This window comes from Oncorhynchus mykiss, chromosome 11, assembly GCF_057628025.1.
Source record: "Oncorhynchus mykiss isolate SJ-2025 chromosome 11, ASM5762802v1, whole genome shotgun sequence".
NCBI classification, from domain to species: Eukaryota; Metazoa; Chordata; class Actinopteri; order Salmoniformes; family Salmonidae; genus Oncorhynchus; species Oncorhynchus mykiss.
This window is the reverse complement of record NC_143032.1, coordinates 69,476,665-69,497,596: the sequence shown is the minus strand read 5'-3', so window position 1 is coordinate 69,497,596 and position 20,932 is coordinate 69,476,665. Positions and strand designations below refer to the sequence as shown.

General features: G+C 44.4%; 1 protein-coding gene and 1 pseudogene across 4 annotated transcripts in view; one reads left to right on the top strand and one right to left on the bottom strand.

The window, feature by feature from the left end:
* LOC149979673 (uncharacterized) overlaps positions 1-14,841 on the bottom strand; it is a 53,997-nt pseudogene extending 39,156 nt beyond the window's left edge.
* LOC110536281 (netrin receptor UNC5D) overlaps positions 1-20,932 on the top strand; it is a 214,593-nt gene that overhangs the window by 116,425 nt on the left and 77,236 nt on the right. For all 4 annotated transcript variants that reach the window (XM_090191045.1, XM_021621993.3, XM_021621994.3 and 1 more), the window contains exon 2: positions 17,131-17,346. In XM_090191045.1, the coding sequence (XP_090047171.1) occupies positions 17,131-17,346 (216 nt within the window). The remainder of the gene's footprint in view (positions 1-17,130; positions 17,347-20,932) is intronic.

Below are 20,932 nucleotides of genomic sequence, written 5' to 3'. Positions count from 1 at the left end.
GCAACGTCGTACCCACAGCAACTATTAAAACATTCTCCATCCGGAAACCGTGGATTGATGGCAGCATTCGCGCGAAACTGAAAGCGCAAACCACTGCTTTTAACCAGGGCAAGGTGACCGGAAACATGACCGAATACAAACAGTGTAGCTATTCCCTCCGCAAGGCAATCAAACAAGCTAAGTGTCAGTATAGAGACAAAGTAGAGTCGCAATTCAATGGCTCAGACACAAGAGGTATGTGGCAGAGACTACAGTCAATCACGGATTACAAAAAGAAAACCAGCCCCGTCGCGGACCAGGATGTCTTGCTCCCAGACAGACTAAACGTCTTTGCTTGCTTTGAGGTCAATACAGTCCCACTGACACAGCCCGCTACCAAAACCTGCGGAGTCTCCTTCACTGCAGCCGATGTGATTAAAACATTTAAACGTGTTAACCCTCGCGAGGCTGCAGGCCCAGACTGCATCCCCAGCCGCATGCGCAGACCAGCTGGCTGGTGTGTTTACGGACATATTCAATCAATCCTTATCCCAGTCTGCTGTTTCCACATGCTTCAAGAGGACCACCATTGTTCCTGTTCCCAAGAAAGCTAAGGTAACTGAGCTACGGGACTACTGCCCCGTAGCACTCACTTCCGTCATCATGAAGTGCTTTGAGAGACTAGTCAAGGACCATATCACCTCCACCCTACCTGACACCCTAGACCCACTCCAATTTGCTTACCGCCCCAATAGGTCCACAGACAACGCAATCGCAACCACACTGCACACTGCCCTAACCCATCTGGACAATAGGAATAACTATGTGAGAATGCTCTTCATTGACTATAGCTCAGCATTTAACAACTTAGTACCCTCCAAATTCGTCATCAAGTTCGAGACCCTGGGTCTCGACCCCGCCCTGTGCAACTGGGTACTGAACTTCCTGACGGGCCGCCCCCAGGTGGTGAGGGTAGGTAACAACATCTCCACCCCGCTGATCCTCAACACTGGGGCCCCACAAGGGTGCGTTCTGAGTCCTCTCCTGTACTCCCTGTTCACCCATGACTGCGTGGCCATGCACACCTCCAACACAATCATCAAGTTTGCAGACGACACTACAGTGGTAGGCTTGATTACCAACAATGACGAGACGGCCTACAGGGAGGAGGTGAAGGCCCTCGGAGTGTGGTGTCAGGAAAATAACCTCACACTCAACGTCAACAAAACAAAGGAGATGATCGTGGACTTCACAAAACAGCATAGGGAGCACCCCCCTATCCACATTGACGGGACAGTAGTGGAGAGGGTAGAACGTTTTAAGTTTCTCGGCGTAAACATTTACGGACAAACTGATTTGGTCCACCCACACAGACAGCGTTGTGAAGAAGGTGCAGCAGCGCCTCTTCAACCTCAGGAGGCTGAAGAAATTTGGCTTGTCACCAAAAGCACTCACAAACTTTTACAGATGCACAATCGAGAGCATCCTGTCGGGGTGTACAGCAACTGCTCCACCCACAACCGTAAGGCTCTCCAGAGGGTAGTAAGGTCTGCACAACGCATCACCGTGGGAAAACTACCTGCCCTCCAGGACAACTACACCACCCGATGTCACAGGAAGGCCATAAAGATCATCAAGGACAACAACCACCCGAGCCACTGCCTGTTCACCCGTTATCATTCAGAACGCAAGATCATTACAGGTGCATCAAAGCAGGGACCGAGAGACTGAAAAACAGCTTCTATCTCAAGGCCATCAGACTGTTAAACAGCCACCACTAACATTGAGTGGCTGCTGCCATACATGTACAAATTGTATCACTAGCCACTTTAAACAATGCCACTTAATATAATGTTTACATACCCTACATTACTCATCTCATATGTATATACTGTACTCTATACCACCTACTGCATCTTGCCATCTTTATGTAATACATGTATCACTAGCCACTTTAAACAATGCCACTTAATATAATGTTTACATACCCTACATTACTCATCTCATATGTATATACTGTACTCGATACCATCTACTGCATCTTGCCTATGCCGTTCTGTACCATCACTCATTCATATATCTTTATGTACATATTGTTCATCCCTTTACACTTGTGTGTATAAGGTAGCTGTTGTGAAATTGTTAGGTTAGATTACTCGTTGGTTATTACTGCACTGTCGGAACTAGAAGCACAAGCATTTCGCTACACTCGTATTAACATCTGCTAACCATGTGTATGTGACAAATCAAATATGATTTGATACTGTTGGGCCCCTTGATACACCTTCATTTAAGTATAAGGACAGTATGACTACAGGACTACAGTATTTCTCTGCTGTTATTCTGTAGGATAATTCTGTGTGTGTGTGTGTGGGGGGGGGGGGGGGGGGCTGTACTTGCTTGCGCCTCTTCCTTCTCTCCACCCTCTGAAGTTCACACATGGGGCTCAGAGAACAGTACCAGTCAGACTCCCTCCTCTCCATCCTGTGCTCCTCTCATCTCGCCCCCCCCCCCCCCCCTGACAGCCTTGCGGTCAGAATAGACTGGCACTCCCGGCTTTCAAATGAGTAGGATTCCTGCCGAAGTCCAATAAAGGGTGCTCACCATGTAAAACCTACACTCACACAGCCTAACGGTATTCTTCCTTGCCCTCTCCCTGTCTCCATCCCTGTAAAAAATCAATGAGAAAGTCCCCAGTGTTTTCAGGGTGTGAGAATAAAAGTGTGCGGTTTTAAAGACTTTGGGTCCGGAGGCAGCTGTGAAATAGTAATGTACAACTGGGTAAAGGGAGACAGGCAGCCAGGAGAGTAGTGAATGAGTGGTGCTGCGGTGACAGTTGTATCTACAGTTAGCCCACTTCTGCTGCTGTCCATTTGATTGTGGGACGCTTATTGCTGACAGGAGAGAGGCAAGCTGTGAAACACAAAAGGGTCTCACAGAGAAGCAGAAGTGCTAGTTTGATTCCTTTTTTATTTTTACATCAGTTGGCTGTTCAGTAAATGATCCATCTTGGCATAACCCAGTCCATATTTATCACCCTGTACGCTCAGTCCGCTCACTGCACCCCACAGCATTGGAAAGAAAAGTGAACAGAACTTACTAAGGCATACATTATGCAGTTGTGATTGTCATGCCATTGGTATGTGTCAGAGTTGGTTGATTTAAATCTTTAGGATTGACAAGGTCCCCTGGCTCATTGCCATTGTTCCCCTCGTCCATGAGCACAGCACCTGTGCCACGACAGACACCGCAGACCTCCCCATATGCAGATAACCATGGCATTAATCTGCACTGCCATCCACCATCCAGGCAGCTCCCCACCCGGCACCAACTGGTTGAATCAATGTTTCAATGAAATGAGGTTGAACCAACATGGAAAAGACATTGAATTGACGTCTGTGCCCAGTGGGTCTACTCTCTGCTCAGGGTGAAAGCATTTGCCTGCCGCGTGCCCTCCGCCCGGTGACTGGAAGCCGATAAGAGGAGAGTGAGGACCCTTTAAGAGGCAGGGTAAAAATGTACAGGCCTAATGAGGAAATAAGTGACTTATTGGCGGCACACTCATTGCCTTCATTAAGCCACATATTAATGACCATCTATCATTAGAGCGAGAGGAAGTGAGACTCGGGGTGCTTTATGGAGCGTGCATTGTCACCTCGTTCCATTTATCTGTTACCTTTGACTGCGGTAAGTGTGTAGGCATTAAGAAGAGGACAAGGATCATAGTTAGCTGTTTGCAGTGGGAAATGGACGTGAACCCTCAAACCAAAAGCATATACAGGGTTCACCAGGCCTTTTGAGTCAAGGCTTCCTGTTAAATTATAGCAGATGAAGTACACTGCATGGAGAAGAAGAATTTGTCAGTGCTACATCGTTATATCACACCCTGGCCATTAAGTGTCTGCATGGATGTATATTCCACAAAATAGTTTGATTAAAAAACATATTTAGACATATTTGTCTGCATTTTAAGTCCTAAGCAAGTCTCAAGTCTTAACCTTTGACTCTGGAGTCAAGTCCCAAGTAATAATGGGCAAGTCTCAAGTAAAGTCCAAAGTTCTACAGCTCAGGTTGAGTTAAGTCACAAGTCCCTAATTTGGGGTTTCGAGTCCTCAAGTGTTTAATGACAATTTTAATGCAATTTTTTATTTCCTGTTTTTATTACACTACTAGTACACTACATAATAAACTTGAGTGAAATATCATGTTAGAAAGTTTTTTTTGTATTACTTGTCATGATGTTGGCCTGTTGGGGGAGGTTTATGACCCCCATAAATACCTCCCCCCCGTTTCTCTCTCTCTACTCCATAAAAGTTGACTCTTGAAAAGCCCTTTGTTAACATAGAGATTCTGGGAACCTCAAAAGGTGGGAAACGGAACCATATTTCAGTAATCCAACCAGTTGAAAATATGCTTTGGCACTTAATGAATATGATGTCAGATCAGTTGGTGTCTGAGACATGATTACGGATGATAGGACGACATAAACTGTATCTTGGAAAATCTACACATTCTAGTTATCAGATTCACATGGAATTGTTGTGCAATTTAAATGTTTAAATATGAAACTATTTGTGAAAAGATTAAATGTAATTTTAGCTTCTTAATGAGAGAACGGTTTGTCATAAGAACACCACTCTGCTCACTCAGAGGCCCCGCCCAAGTGAACAGACATGGGTTGTAAAACTATGAAACACGCCGTTCTTTCACCACTATATGAACCCGTTGATGAAAATTCAACTTCCTGTTCCGAGGACGTGAGGATGAAGGTCCTACATTAAAATGGTTCAGATAATAACCTGTGAAGGTGACGACCTACATGCCGGAAGGATACATTTTGACTATACCAGCCAGAATATAGCATGAGCTATAAGCTTAAAGTATGGCAACCTAGTATGAACTTTGAACTCTTATTCACTAAAGAAGTGATACCTCCTAGCCGTTGCATTAGCGCAGCAACTGTAGACATTGTCTAGGAGAGGACGGACAGAGTACCTGTCTACCACACGATGACGGTACTACCAAGTAACCGTTCTACCACCAGACATTCTTCAAAGGACAACCCTTGGTTGTCTACGACCAACCGATCGTCCACGACCAACCGATCGAAGCGCAGCTCAGAGTAAAAAATGTATTGCATTTTCCTTTTCCAAATGGCAGATTATTTAGAATGCATAAGATTCTGTATTTATGATAGAGTAGCTGCCTACGGCCCGATAGAGACACACAATATTTTTGTTCCTCAGTCTTTCCGCTGTTTCATTCACAACCCAACCCCCTTTCTTTGTGTAACCAGCCGTCTTATCTCTTATCTGTTCCGTCCGCTAGGGACCTTTTCCTTTGTGACATCATTTGTAATCAATGTTTGATCCATTCTGTGTAGATGCAATTCTATGTGATGATTTAGGTATTTAGTAAATAAATAATTACACCACATTTTGTATTGCTGATTCAACTTGTTAGCCAGGGTTTGTGAAGATAACCAAGAATTTAAAACGTTCAGATGAGACTAAATAAGGTGACAATTAAATATTGACTGCTACTGATGTAAAAGATGACTAGGTATTTAAGAGTTTATTCGGAAGATAACAGCTCTATAAACATTATTTTGTGGTGCCCCGACTTGCTAGTTAATTACATTTTGTCATGTATTGTCATGTTGTGTCTTTCTGTCCTTTCCTTTCACCCTGTCTCCCTCTGCTGGTCGTATTAGATTACCTTTTCTCCCCCGCTTTCCCCCAGCTGTTCCTTGTCTCCTCCTAACTACCTCGTCACCCCTTTTCCCACCTGTTCCCTTTTTTCCCTCTGATTAGTCCTCTATATCTCTCTCTGTTTTTGTTCGGATTCTTGTTTGTTTGTTGTGTTTCATGCCTGAACCAGACTATCGTCATGTTTGCTGTAACCTTGTCCTGTCCTGTCGGAATCTGCCGGTCTATCTGAGCCTACCTATGTTTGGTTATTAAAGAAGCTCTGTTTAAGTTAGTTCGCTTTTGGGTCCTCATTCACTCACCGTAACAGAAGAATCCGACCAAGAATGGACCCAGCGACTTCGGATCCTCTCCACTCAGCCGTCGAGATCCAGGGAGCGATGCTAGGCAGACACGAGCAGGAATTGTCTGCTGCTCGACATGCCGTTGAGACCCTGGCCACCCAAGTCTCCAACCTCACAGAACAGGTTCACCATCTCCGCCTCGATCCACCGGCCACTTCCAGGGCTTTCGAATCTCCGGAGCCCAGAATCAATAACCCGCCGTGTTACTCTGGGGAGCCCACTGAATGCCGCTCGTTCCTCACCCAGTGTGATATTGTGTTTTCTCTCCAGCCCAACACTTACTCCAGGAGCACTGCTCGTGTCGCCTACGTCATATCTCTCCTTATTGGACGGGCTCGTGAGTGGGGCACGGCAATCTGGGAGGCAAGGGCTGAGTGTACTAACCAGTATCAGGACTTTAAGGAGGAGATGATACGGGTTTTTGATCGATCTGTTTTTGGGGAGGAGGCTTCCAGGGTCCTGTCTTCCCTATGTCAAGGTAATCGATCCATAACAGACTACTCTATTGAGTTTCGCACTCTTGCTGCCTCCAGTGGCTGGAACGAGCCGGCTTTGCTCGCTCGTTTTCTGGAGGGTCTCCGCGCAGAGGTAAAGGATGAGATTCTCTCCCGGGAGGTCCCTTCCAGCGTGGATTCCCTGATTGAACTCGCTATTCGCATTGAGCGACGGGTTGATCTTCGTCACCGAGCTCGTGGAAAGGAGCTCGCGTTCTCCGTTGCCCCCCTCTCCGCATTACTACCATCTTCCTCTGCCGGCTCGGGTGCTGAGCCTATGCAGCTGGGAGGTATCCGCATCTCGACTAAGGAGAGGGAACGGAGAATCACCAACCGCCTCTGTCTCTATTGCGGTTCTGCTGGTCATTTTGTCACTTCATGTCCAGTAAAAGCCAGAGCTCATCAGTAAGCGGAGGGCTACTGGTGAGCGCTACTACTCCTGTCTCTCCTTCAAGATCCTGCACTACCTTGTCGGTCCATCTACGCTGGACCGGTTCGTCAGCTTCCTGCAGTGCCTTAATAGACTCTGGGGCGGAAGGCTGTTTTATGGACGAGACCTGGGCTCGGGAACATGACATTCCTCTCAGACAGTTAAGGGAGTCCACGGCCTTGTTCGCCCTGGATGGTAGTCCTCTCCCCAGGATTCAGCGTGAGACGCTACCTTTAACCCTCACTGTCTCTGGTAATCATAGCGAAACCATTTCTTTTTTGATTTTTCGTTCACCTTTTACACCTGTTGTTTTGGGCCATCCCTGGCTAGTTTGTCATAATCCTTCCATTAATTGGTCTAGTAATTCTATCCTCTCCTGGAACGTCTCTTGTCATGTGAAATGTTTAATGTCTGCTATCCCTCCTGTTTCCTCTGTCTCCTCTTCACAGGAGGAGCCTGGTGATTTGACAGGGGTGCCGGAGGAATATCACGATCTGCGCACGGTGTTCAGTCGGTCCAGGGCCACCTCTCTTCCTCCACACCGGTCGTATGATTGTAGTATTGATCTCCTTCCGGGAACCACTCCCCCCCGGGGTAGACTATACTCTCTGTCGGCTCCCGAACGTAAGGCTCTCGAGGATTATTTGTCTGTAGCTCTTGACGCCGGTACCATAGTCCCCTCCTCCTCTCCCGCCGGAGCGGGGTTTTTTTTTGTCAAGAAGAAGGACGGGTCTCTGCGCCCCTGCATAGATTATCGAGGGCTGAATGACATAACAGTTAAGAATCGTTATCCGCTTCCTCTTATGTCTTCAGCCTTCGAGATCCTGCAGGGAGCCAGGTTTTTCACTAAGTTGGACCTTCGTAACGCTTACCATCTCGTGCGCATCAGGGAGGGGGACGAGTGGAAGACGGCGTTTAACACTCCGTTAGGGCACTTTGAATACCGGGTTCTTCCTTTCGGCCTCGCTAACGCTCCAGCTGTCTTTCAGGCATTAGTCAATGATGTCCTGAGAGACATGCTGAACATCTTTGTTTTCGTTTACCTTGACGATATCCTGATTTTTTCACCGTCACTCCAGATTCATGTTCAGCACGTTCGACGTGTCCTCCAGCGCCTTTTAGAGAATTGCCTTTTTGTGAAGGCTGAGAAGTGCACTTTTCATGCCTCCTCCGTCACATTTCTCGGTTCTGTTATTTCCGCTGAAGGCATTAAGATGGATCCCGCTAAGGTCCAAGCTGTCATTGATTGGCCCGCCCCTAAGTCACGCGTCGAGCTGCAGCGCTTTCTCGGCTTCGCGAACTTCTATCGTCGTTTCATCCGTAATTTCGGTCAGGTGGCAGCTCCTCTCACAGCCCTTACTTCTGTCAAGACGTGCTTTAAGTGGTCCGTTTCCGCCCAGGGAGCTTTTGATCTCCTCAAGAATCGTTTTACATCCGCTCCTATCCTTGTTACACCTGACGTCTCTAGACAGTTCGTTGTCGAGGTTGACGCGTCAGAGGTGGGCGTGGGAGCCATTCTTTCTCAGCGCTCCCTCTCTGACGACAAGGTCCACCCATGCGCGTATTTTTCTCATCGCCTGTCGCCGTCGGAACGTAACTATGATGTGGGAAACCGCGAACTGCTCGCCATCCGGTTAGCCCTAGGCGAATGGCGACAGTGGTTGGAGGGGGCGACCGTTCCTTTTGTCGTTTGGACTGACCATAGGAACCTTGAGTACATCCGTTCTGCCAAACGACTTAATGCGCGTCAGGCGCGTTGGGCGCTGTTTTTCGCTCGTTTCGAGTTCGTGATTTCTTATCGTCCGGGCTCTAAGAACACCAAGCCTGATGCTTTATCTCGTCTCTTCAGTTCTTCAGTAGCCTCCACTGACCCCGAGGGGATTCTCCCTGAGGGGCGTGTTGTCGGGTTGACTGTCTGGGGAATTGAGAGGCAGGTAAAGCAAGCGCTCACTCACACTCCGTCGCCGCGCGCTTGTCCTAGGAACCTTCTTTTCGTTCCCGTTCCTACTCGTCTGGCCGTTCTTCAGTGGGCTCACTCTGCCAAGTTAGCCGGCCACCCTGGCGTTCGGGGTACGCTTGCTTCCATTCGCCAGCGTTTTTGGTGGCCCACCCGGGAGCATGACACGCGTCGTTTCGTGGCTGCTTGTTCGGTCTGCGCGCAGACTAAGTCCGGTAACTCCCCTCCTGCCGGCCGTCTCAGGCCGCTTCCCATTCCCCTAGATTTTGTCACCGGACTGCCTTCGTCAGCGGGGAAGACTGTTATTCTTACGGTTGTCGATAGGTTCTCTAAGGCGGCTCATTTCATTCCCCTTGCTAAGCTTCCTTCTGCTAAAGAGACGGCACAAATCATCATCGAGAATGTTTTCAGAATTCATGGCCTTCCGTCAGACGTCGTTTCGGACAGAGGTCCGCAATTCACGTCTCAATTTTGGAGGGAGTTTTGCCGTTTGATTGGGGCTTCCGTCAGTCTCTCTTCCGGCTTTCACCCCCAGTCTAACGGTCAAGCAGAACGGGCCAATCAGACTATTGGTCGCATCTTACGCAGTCTTTCTTTTCGCAACCCTGCGTCTTGGTCAGAACAGCTCCCCTGGGCAGAATACGCCCACAACTCGCTTCCTTCGTCTGCGACCGGGCTATCTCCTTTTCAGAGTAGCCTCGGGTACCAGCCTCCGCTGTTCTCATCTCAGTTCGCCGAGTCCAGCGTCCCCTCCGCTCAGGCTTTTGTCCAACGTTGCGAGCGCACCTGGAAGAGGGTCAGTTCTGCACTTTGCCGTTATAGGACGCAGACTGTGAGGGCTGCTAATAAGCGTAGAACTAAGAGTCCTAGATATTGTCGCGGTCAGAGAGTTTGGCTCTCCACTCAGAACCTTCCCCTTAAGACGGCTTCTCGCAAGTTGACCCCGCGGTTCATTGGTCCGTTCCGTATTTCTCGGGTCATTAATCCTGTCGCAGTTCGACTTCTTCTTCCGCGATACCTTCGTCGCGTCCACCCGGTCTTCCATGTCTCCTGTATCAAGCCCGTTCTTCGCGCCCCCGCTCGTCTTCCCCCCCCCCCCCCCATCCTTGTCGAGGGCGCACCCATCTACAGGGTCCGCTGAATTTTGGACATGCGTCCTCGGGGCCGTGGTCACCAGTACCTCGTAGATTGGGAGGGGTACGGTCCTGAGGAGAGGAGTTGGGTTCCCTCTCGGGACGTGCTGGACCGTGCGCTGATCGAGGATTTCCTCCGTTGCCGCCAGGTTTCCTCCTCGAGTGCGCCAGGAGGCGCTCGGTGAGTGGGGGGGTACTGTCATGTATTGTCATGTTGTGTCTTTCTGTCCTTTCCTTTCACCCTGTCTCCCTCTGCTGGTCGTATTAGATTACCTTTTCTCCCCCGCTTTCCCCCAGCTGTTCCTTGTCTCCTCCTAACTACCTCGTCACCCCTTTTCCCACCTGTTCCCTTTTTTCCCTCTGATTAGTCCTCTATATCTCTCTCTGTTTTTGTTCGGATTCTTGTTTGTTTGTTGTGTTTCATGCCTGAACCAGACTATCGTCATGTTTGCTGTAACCTTGTCCTGTCCTGTCGGAATCTGCCGGTCTATCTGAGCCTACCTATGTTTGGTTATTAAAGAAGCTCTGTTTAAGTTAGTTCGCTTTTGGGTCCTCATTCACTCACCGTAACACATTTACCTGATTAGCTTAATCAGGTAATAATAATTACAGAGAAATTATTTTATAGAATAGCATGTCATATCACTTAATCTGGCATAGCCAAAGACACGACATACTGTAGAAAGGCCATACAAATGGCACCAATGACAATGATTTTGGGCTCTTAGGTTTACAATGCATTGAAATTTACAAAATATAAAAATTGGCCAATAATATCACCCATTTGTGAGCAATGGGGCCGCAGTATGATTCCCTCATGGCTGAACACACGCTCTACAGGAGCACTTGATGCAGGCACTGCGAAGACCCTCATTTCCACTCAGAACAGTGAAGGAAGAATGTTTCTGTTCATAGCCCTGAACCAAAGGTTGTTCTGTCCTTTGCAAATGTCAAGGTAGTGGCGATATGCTGCGAACAGCTCTGACTCCTCTCCCAGAGAACAGTCCTCAGTGGTGGTTGGATCCACATGTTGCCCAGTCTCTCGCAGAATTACATCTATATAGACAGAGCAAATATAGACAGAAAGGTTAATCTTGCTATTAGTAGTTTACTATTTAAATTAAAATGCTGTATAACTTAAATTAATTAGGCTAAGTATTAACTCTATTGGTAAACTTTTTATAATAAAAAGATACCCACCTTTCACCATTTATCACCTCGTCCTTAATAGCATCATCCACCAGAACATGATGTTGCAGCCACACCAGGGAAAAGGATGGATCTAGCACAACTGCTTTAAGATAGATATGGCCTGAGAAGGGTGCAATCTCCAGATGGGGTGGCCATCTTGACATTGATGAAGATTCCAATTAATCTCCTCTTCAGTGATGCTTGGAGACTTCGGACCAGGCCATGTAGGGAAAGAATGCAAGGAACCACTGCACTGATTGTGACAACTTTTTCTCCTTGGGTAATACCTGTGGCTTCTGCAAAAGGCTGAAGAATGTCGCCCAACTCTTTCAGTAGTTTCCACTCTCTCAATTAAAATATTAATTCCTTATGCCTTACCTCTTCCAGCATCCAACACAACTTCAGATAGCCGCAATGAAGCACTTCTCTCACCTGCCTCAGTGTGAAGTTCCAGCATGTGTTCACTGCAGCAGGGATTCCCTTCACTCCAAACTCACCTTCAAATGCCTCTTTAAAAGTGATGCTAGTGTGGAGCAATAATCTTGGACGCTTTGGAAAGAGCTGGACTGACAATTTTAGTCTCCTTCAACCCATCCCCACCACTAGCTGTAATTAGGGATGCACGATATAATCTGAGAACATATCGGAATCGGACAATATTAGCTAAAAATGCCAACATCGGTATCGGCCCTATGTCTAATTTAACGCCGATGTGCAAAACCAATGTCAAAGTTGACGTGCATACCTATATAACGTAGGTACATGACGTAATGACGCCATGTAAAATTTGCCGCTACATGTGCAACACAGCATTCCTAACCTAGCCCACAATGTCTGCTGTCTGGATTGAGCAGTCAACAAGTTGAGCAGTCATTTGAAAGAGCTCAAAGGCGAAAGCCAATAATGCCAAGATAATGTAATTCCTTGCCCTTGACAATCAACCGTTAACTGTCGTCGTAGGTGATGTTGGCTTTCGCGACTGGTTGAGCCCCGGTACATACTACCAAGTGCGCTATTTTTTAGATGTTGGCCTACCGGAGTTACACAGTAATAGCATCACTGCTATTACCTTCACAACATACTATGGAACTCTGTTTTGGTTTTTGTGTGTCAAAAAAGATACATGTCAAATAACACTCTTTGACAATAACACTATTTGTTACATTAAATAAGCTTTTAATTTGACACGTCAAATAACACAGTTCTATTATAGAATGTTGTGTGTTCTGAATTTTCACGTGCAAGCCAAGCGCCAGCACTACTATCAGTAGCACTGTCAAAGCTGTACAAAAAAAGTCTGCAAACAAGAAAACACCGGCAACAAACAATGTGTTTACAATACCGCGTTGGTAATAAAGTAAAGCGTTGGTAACAATCATATTGCACTGTAAAGCTTTACCGAAGGACTGGGGATCAATTAAATGGGGTATCAGTCTACACAATACCCAATATATTTTTTCCAAAAAGTGACGAAAGCTCTTGTGTTCAATGATGAGCAGGGGTATGTTGCAATCCACAATACGATGTGACATTATGGAATTGGTGATAGCTTTTTACTGTGGATGATTTGTGTTGTACAGTTGCACAGAGCATGTCTCTATGAATTGGGAGATGTGTGGCTGCTGAGGGTCACAGCTGATCGTCTTCCTCTTCTGGTATTCATGAAAGCTATAACATACTTATACTGTATTATTTAGTCAATTGCTTTATATGATGGAGATTATCAAATCTTAATCTCACCATAATTTTTTGTTGAATTCATGAATGAACATAACGTTTAGGAAACTGATATAATTCAGTAGGTAATTGTCTGAATTTACCATATTTTTTTATGTTGTAGTAGTAGGCCTACATAGGGATGTTAAACAAAACAACAATCTAAATGTGCTGTCCACTTTGGACACATGGTAAGGGGAGCCATTGCAAGCTATCTAGCTAATGTTACAAGCAAAAATTAAAGCAGGAAGCACCAGTGACTCTGTCTATAAAAAAGTGGTCAGATGAAGCATAAACGCTTCTCAACAGTTTTTACCCCCAAGCCATAAGACTCCTGAACAGTTAACCAAGTGGTTACCCGGACTATTTGCATTGTGTTCCCCCCCAACCCCTCTTTTACGCTGCTGCTACTCTCTGTTTATCTTATTTGCATAGTCACTTTAACTATACGTTCATGTACATACTACCTCAATTGGCCCGACCAACCAGTGCTCCCGCACATTGGCTAACCCGGGCTATCTGCATTGTGTCCCACCACCCGCCAAGACTCCTGTGGTTACCCGGACTATTTGTGGTTACCCGGACTATTTGCATTGAGTTCCCCCCCAATCCCTCTTTTACGCTACTGCCACTCTGTTCATCATATATGCGTAGTCACTATAACCATACCTACATATACACACTACCTCAATAAGCTTGACTAACCAGTGTCTGTATATAGCCTTGATACTCTTATTTTCAAATGGCTTTTTACTGTTGTTTTATATCTTTACTTACCTACACACACACACACACACACACACACATACATTTTTTTTGCACTATTGGTTAGAGCCTGTAAGTAAGCATTTCACTGTAAGGTCTACCTGTTGTATTTAGCACACGTGACAAATAAACTTTGATTTGATTTGAGTAAGTTCCAGAACATTACCTCACGTTAGCTAGCTAGCTCACACAGCAATAATTAAATTCTTACCTATCTTTATGTGACTTCATATGTTTGACAAAGTTTGAGGTTTTTGCAATTTCATCATTGATTTTGGACCCACATGTTTTACAAACTGCAGCCATTTTTTTCCCCACCACCACATAGTCGTTGAAACCAAATGCAACGATTTTTGGGAACCGATCCAGATGATGCCATGATGATTACAGACTCAGTCAATGTCTCTTTCAATTGACGAACTAGCATCAGGGATACTATATATAATGATGAGATGTACTCCTCCCTTGACATTGGGAGTTGTTGTCCCGAAGGCGGGAAGGCAGGCGGTCTGCTTATCATTCTGCTTATTGCTCTGCATGTCACTGTATTCATGCGTGGACAGATTTTAACGGGAGTGGACCCTCTCGCTTCGCCTCTTTTTCTCTGCTAGCATTGACAGATAGTTTGAGTGACAGCGAGAAATGTCCAAATAGAGTCGAGTGTTTGCCCACTCCCACCCACTGGGTGCGCGTAGAGAGGTCTGTGAGGCTTGGTTGTCTAATATCAGAAGATGATGGTAGAGGAGGTAAGAGAATGAGAGGAGTGTGATGCCCTTTAGGGATGGGGAAATCTAAACAAGTCTCCCCGGTCTTTCGAGTCATCGAAGTTGAGTGGAAACATTTGAGTCCACATCTCTGTAAAAGGGGGATTCTCTATACACTTGACAATGGTGGATGAAAAGGATTATGATAGTTTTGCCATAACTCACCATTCTAAAAAATGACCTGCAAACTAAGCTGAGGAGTGGAGCAGGTTGAGTGGGCTTGGTTTGACACCACCACAGGCCGAGGTGTTAATTCATACTAGAAAGAGTTTAACTGAGGAAGACTACCCTCTATGAGGACACAGCTTGCAGTATCCATAGACACAACATGTACTTACTTCCCAACTTGTTGTGATACATGGATAAGGAGCTAAAAGGCTGTGGGGGGATATCACAAGAGTGAATTTTGGGATTTTCCACTCATGTGCTGTATAAAAATAGTTAAAGATTTCGTCACATTGTGTTCTCTTTTTTGATGCTAGAAAAAAAATGTCTGCCTGAAAAGGAGACAAGCAAAGGCATCAGTAAAATAGAAATTAACAATCTGTCTGGAATCTATTTTACAGAGGATGTGTCATTATTGGCAGCCCTGCCCTTCAGGTTTGGAGTAAGGAATTAATTATACAGGTTGTATATCCCCTTCCTCCTCAAATCCACCTCCCGTAGCAGAAATAACATAATTTAATCTTCTTCTGCTTGAAACAATTTTCAATTTGTCACTCAATGATCTGGGAAGATTACGAGTTAGTGTCTCTTTTCTGCTTGCCTGATTCTTTATGTCATACCTACATTGTCACTTGTTTTTTAAGGTCCTTTTCTAGGTCTGTTTAGGAAATATATGGTCAAAAGCATGATTTATTTATGCATTGTGAAAATACATGCTTGGGTTCATTCATGTACTCAACAACATAACAATGTGAAAGAAGACTGAAAAATATGAAGAGTAAAAAAAACAGCAGTGGAATAAAAAAAAAATTCAAGCTTTTTGAACACGACAGAACGGAATAGAACAGAATAGTTACATACTTGTTTTGCCGAGAGTTTACTCTTATACTTCAATGCATTCATTTCTTTGTCAAAACTAAAGCAACCTATACATTTGTATTTTTCCATTTATAAAATACCTATTTAGTGCTCAAGGCCTTTATGACTGCAGTCAATAACGACAGAATTTTCTTGGCAAACTGTGCGCGACAAATCCTGAGATTGTTGTCAAAATGACCTTCCAAATCTTCAAAAGTCCAGGGTAATTTCTGAAAGTATGAACCCCAATCTGGCCTTATGTATTGAGTCCTGTACTACAAAGTTTGGATGTATGTTTACACTATAATCTGTTTTTGGGTGAGTGCACCATAGCGTTCATTGATTTGTCTGTTAGCCATGACCACATTTGTGGGAGGTGGTGGTAGAAAGTGGGGCTGGGTGATTAGATTTCAGTGGACAAAATTGGATTTGATGGTGGGACATAATAGCTTTCATGGGCTTTTACAGTACATCTCTGAATGGCTTAACCATATTGTCCTTGATGGGATTGAGGTTTAATTCTGGGATTTGCTCAGCGATGACGTCCTGTTCCTCCTTATTGTTCTGGGCCCAGGAGTAGAGGGCTGTTCTGAACTAGAGGCTTCACATGAAGAGTCCAGAACTTTGCCCAAAATGACACCCTGTTCCCTTTATATTCCATAGGACCCTGGTCAAGTATACTGCACTATAATGGGAATACTGTGAAGGGGAGACAGTACGGTGCAATTTGGGAATGCATCCAAGATCTGTCTTGAACTAAAATCCCATCTAATATTGTGTAGCCTTGTTGTTAGATCAATGTTTCCCTCTCTATTAAATCGATGAGGTACTCTATGGTAGAATGACAGTCAAACCTGTTCCAGCTGCTTTCTGAACTGACTTGAAGGAATAACCTGATATGAATTGTGCTAAAGTAGGGACATATTTCGGCATTTTGGCATCTTCACAAAGACATTCTTTGCACAAAGAGGAGGGTTTGCGGCGGAGATAAGATGCAGTCAGGCTCAACAGTCACAGTACGGGTAATCAGTCCTCTCCCAATGCCTCTGCTTGGTGGTCTATTCTGATTACATTCATCGACAAATTGCTCTGAAAAGACGGATATCGACTAGAGTGGAAGAGAATTGCTTAAATTGTTCTCCTTGTATTCTTCTTTTCTGACGATGTTAACTTGTGAAGAATGAGAAACATTGTCACTCCGCAGAGAATTACAGATTTTCAATATGAACATGGGGAGAATAGTGAATCCAAAGTATTGCCTCGGTATGTGAAAGATCAATTGTTCCTATAGACTCCAAGTTAACAGTGACACTTTTTTGCCTCTTTGAGAAACAATTTTTCCAGGCATCATTTAATTCTAGGACACATCATAGAAGAGTAGTTTGAATTACTTTCCTTTAGCTCAAAATGTTAGCGAAAAGCTTAACATATCTATCAGAGCTAGGTTTTGTTTTGAAAATCAGTCATGGTCACCCAGAAGAACACTGCCTGCATTGGTTGCTCTTTGAGGATTTAGGCTGCAAATCCATAAAGCACCTTGTGACAACTGCTGATCTGAAAAAGGGTGGTTAAATAAATGTATTTGATTGGTTAGTTCAATCAATCAATCTGTCTTTCTCTTTGCAGGAGCCACAGGTGACATCCTGCCAGACTCCCTACCGTCAGTCCCAGGTACCCTGCCTCACTTCATGAAGGAGCCAGAAGATGCCTACATCATCAAGAGCAACCCAATCAAGCTGCTCTGTCGGGCTGTGCCCGCACTGCAGATCTTCTTCAAGTGTAATGGAGAATGGGTGCACCAGAATGAACATGTGTCCCGGGAGTACATGGATCAGAACACTGGTAAGAATCCATAGAGATCCTATGTATTCAAATCCTACCCTGGAGGTCTGGACTGGAGTACTGCTGGTTTTCTGTTACCTGATAATTCATTGCACCTATTGTGTCCCAGGTCTAAATCGGTCCCTGATTAGAGGGGAAGAATGGAAAAAAAAACAGTGGAACTGGCTTCTAGGTCCAGGGTTGAATTTGAGGGCTATGATCCCATAGATATGCTATTTTCTGTAGTTCTATGTAATTGAATAATTAATATGTGTAAGATGCATAATTTCTATCGCCTCCCAGTCTTTCTACTGCATAGTGAGAGGGAATATGGATTCACTGTGACCATGTGTGGGATCATGGGCTTGCAATCAGCACTGCATATTGGTTTGGGGAAACTAAATTATGACATTTTGTGATTAAGATCATCTTTGATTTAGCTAACATATTGTTACTACAGATACTTTTCAGTCTATAGGCAGTTGTCTTTTTTTAAGTTTCCAGAGACAGTTAAAGTTAAGCAACAATTAGGCTGATATCCGAAAACATTTAATATATTTTTTATTACATAATTCTATCCGTCACCCGAAACCTGAAAAAAACACTCCAACTTGCCCTCATAATGTCAACAGGTAATTTGTGAAGTTGTGTTGAAGATATCATGTAGTGTGATATAAAGGAGATGGTATGTTCAGCCCAATTAAACCCCATCAGGCTGGTGTCAGAGAGGGACGTGCAGAACAGCCTAGGTCTGTGTCACAAATGGCACCCTATTTCCTATATAGTGCACTACTTTTGAGCAGGGCCCATAGTGCACTATGTAGGGAATAGGGTGCAATTTTGGATGCAATCTATAAAGCAGTTTGTGTTGATTAGAAGCCTTCACTTTAGTTCTGTTTCCTGAAGGGATTTCTGGGAGAACACAACTGATGTGACACCTCGTCTGGAATGTGCTCTGATTAGTGGCTTCTCAAAAGCGGAAAGAGTCTTTCTGGTATTCATGAAGGTCCCTCTGCAGGAAAGCCTGTTTAATTGCTTCTGGGAGTTCATTATTGTGTGATTGCTGTTCTGTGAAATTGTTGTGTGACTGATAATGGGGGAAATGAAAGTCAAAACTTTGATTATTTTTGCTCTGTGGGAGTCAGGAAGTTCATGGGAAAAGTATTAGGGAAAAGTTCACTGTTTTGGTTTTATGCTACATCCAATGGTTGTTAGCAAGAGGCGAGCTAATTCATTTATTTCAGAGATCAGAATGGAGCATTATCTAACAACAACAACAAGTGAAGTGCCTGATGTTCTGTTTTAAGTGGTAGGAGGGCTGTGAGCCAAAAATACAGTTGAAATTGTAAGTTTACATACACCTTAGCCAAATACATTTCAACTCAGTTTTTCACAATTCCTGACATTTAATCCAAGTAAAAATTCCCTGTCCTAGGTCAGTTATGATCACCACTTTATTTTAAGAATGTAAAATGTCAGAATAATAGTAGAGAGAATGATTTATTTCAGTTTTTATTTCTTTCATCACATTCCCAGTGGGTCAGACATTCACATACAGTCAATTAGTATTTGGTAGCATTGCCTTTAAATTGTTTAATTTGGTCAAACGTTTTGGGTAGCCTTCCACAAGCTTCCCACAATAAGTTGGGTGAATTTTGGCCCATTCCTCCTGACAGAGCTGGTGTAACTGAGTCGGGTTTGTAGGTCTCCTTGCTCACACACGCTTTTTCAGTTCTGCCCTCAAATTTTCCATAGGATTGAGGTCAGAGCTTTGTGATGGCCACTCCAATACCTTGATTTTGTTGTCCTTAAGCCATTTTGCCACAACTTTGGAAGTATGCTTGGGGTTATTTTCCATTTGGAAGACCCATTTGAGACCAAGCTTCAACTTCCTGACTGATGTCTTGATATGTTGCTTTAATATATACACATAATTTGTCCTCATGATGCCATCTATTTTGTGAATTACGGAGGTGGCATGATGCTGCCACCCCCGTGCTTCACGGTTGGGATGGTGTTATTTGGCTTGCAAGCCTCACCCTTTTTCCTCCAAACAAAACAATGGTCATTATGGCCAAAAGGTTCTATTTTTGATTCATCAGACCAGAGGACATTTCTCCAAAAAGTACGTTATTTGTCCCCATGTGCAGTTGCAAACCATAGTCTGGCTTTTTTATGGTGGTTTTGGAGCAGTGGCTTCTTCCTTGCTGAGCGGCCTTTCAGGTTATGTCGATATAGGACTCGTTTTTACTGTGGATGTAGGTACATTTGTACCTGTTTCCTACAGCATCTTCACATGGTCCTTTGCTGTTGTTCTGGGATTTATTGCACTTTTCGCACCAAAGTACGTTCATCTCTAGGAGACAGAACTCTTCTCCTTCCTGAGCAGTATGACGGCTGTGTGGTCCCATGGTGTTTATACTTGCTTAATATTGTACAGATGAACGTGGTACCTTCAGGCGTTTGGAAATTTTTCCCAACGATGAACCAGATTTGTGGAGCTCTACAATTTTTTTCTGAGTTCTTGGCTGATTTCTTTTGATTTTCCTATGATGTCAAGCAAAGATGCACTGAGTTTGAAGGTAGGCCTTGAAATACATCCACAGGTACACCTCCAATTAACTCAAATTATGTAAATTAGCCTATCAGAAGCTTCTAAAGCCATGACATCATTTTCTGGAATTTTCCAAGCTTTTTAAAACTACTTGTGTCATGCACAAAGTAGATGTCTAATCCGATTTGCCAAAACTATAGTTTGTTAACAATACATTTGTGGAGTGGTTGAAAAACGTATTTTAATGACTCCAACCTAAGTGTTTGTAAACTTCCGACTTCAACGGTATGTTGCTAAATGAGGAATTATTGTCATCAAATTAAATTATTTCGTTTTGTAAGTGGATACCATGAGCTCCAAACCAAGCACTGTATTTTGATAATTGTATGTAAATTACCAGAAGAATGCGAATGGCACCCATTGCCCTGGGATTGGAGGAAAAAGGTTGTTGTAATGAGAGGTTCAAATATCTGTATATGTAGAGGGTCTGACAACCTTTTGACCAATTCATGTCTGTTAACTCTACAATAAAGTTCCTCGCTAAACCCATGGGGTAATTCGTTGTCATGTTAACAGTACCTTCATGGCTCGTATTGCTTATTTCATACGGTTAGAAAGTTGATTTTATCCTTTTAATTTCATAGTGCCAACGTGTTGTTTTCCTACTGTAAAGGAAGTATAGTCTTTGAACCCTGAGTAGGTCAGGTCTGATGTAGGCTTTGAAAGCAGTTTTGTATTCATTAACTCGGTTCATACTTGTTCAGCTCATCTGCATTCTCAAGTGGATAACCGTCTGCTCACTGAGCTCCCTCCAGACGGAGCCACCGCCTCCCCACATGGTACTTAACCTAACACATTATCTACACTCTCTCACTACGCAATTTCACAGATTCTGATTCAAGAACGCCCGGTGTTAAAAAAGAAAAGTTCATCCTTTTTACCTCGCTCTGCCTTTAAGCTATATCCGGGGAACAATTATTAACTTTTTACCATCTCCTGCACTTAACCGCCTGCGGTGTTGCCTTGCCTAGGCTGTTAAACCAACGGGTTCTG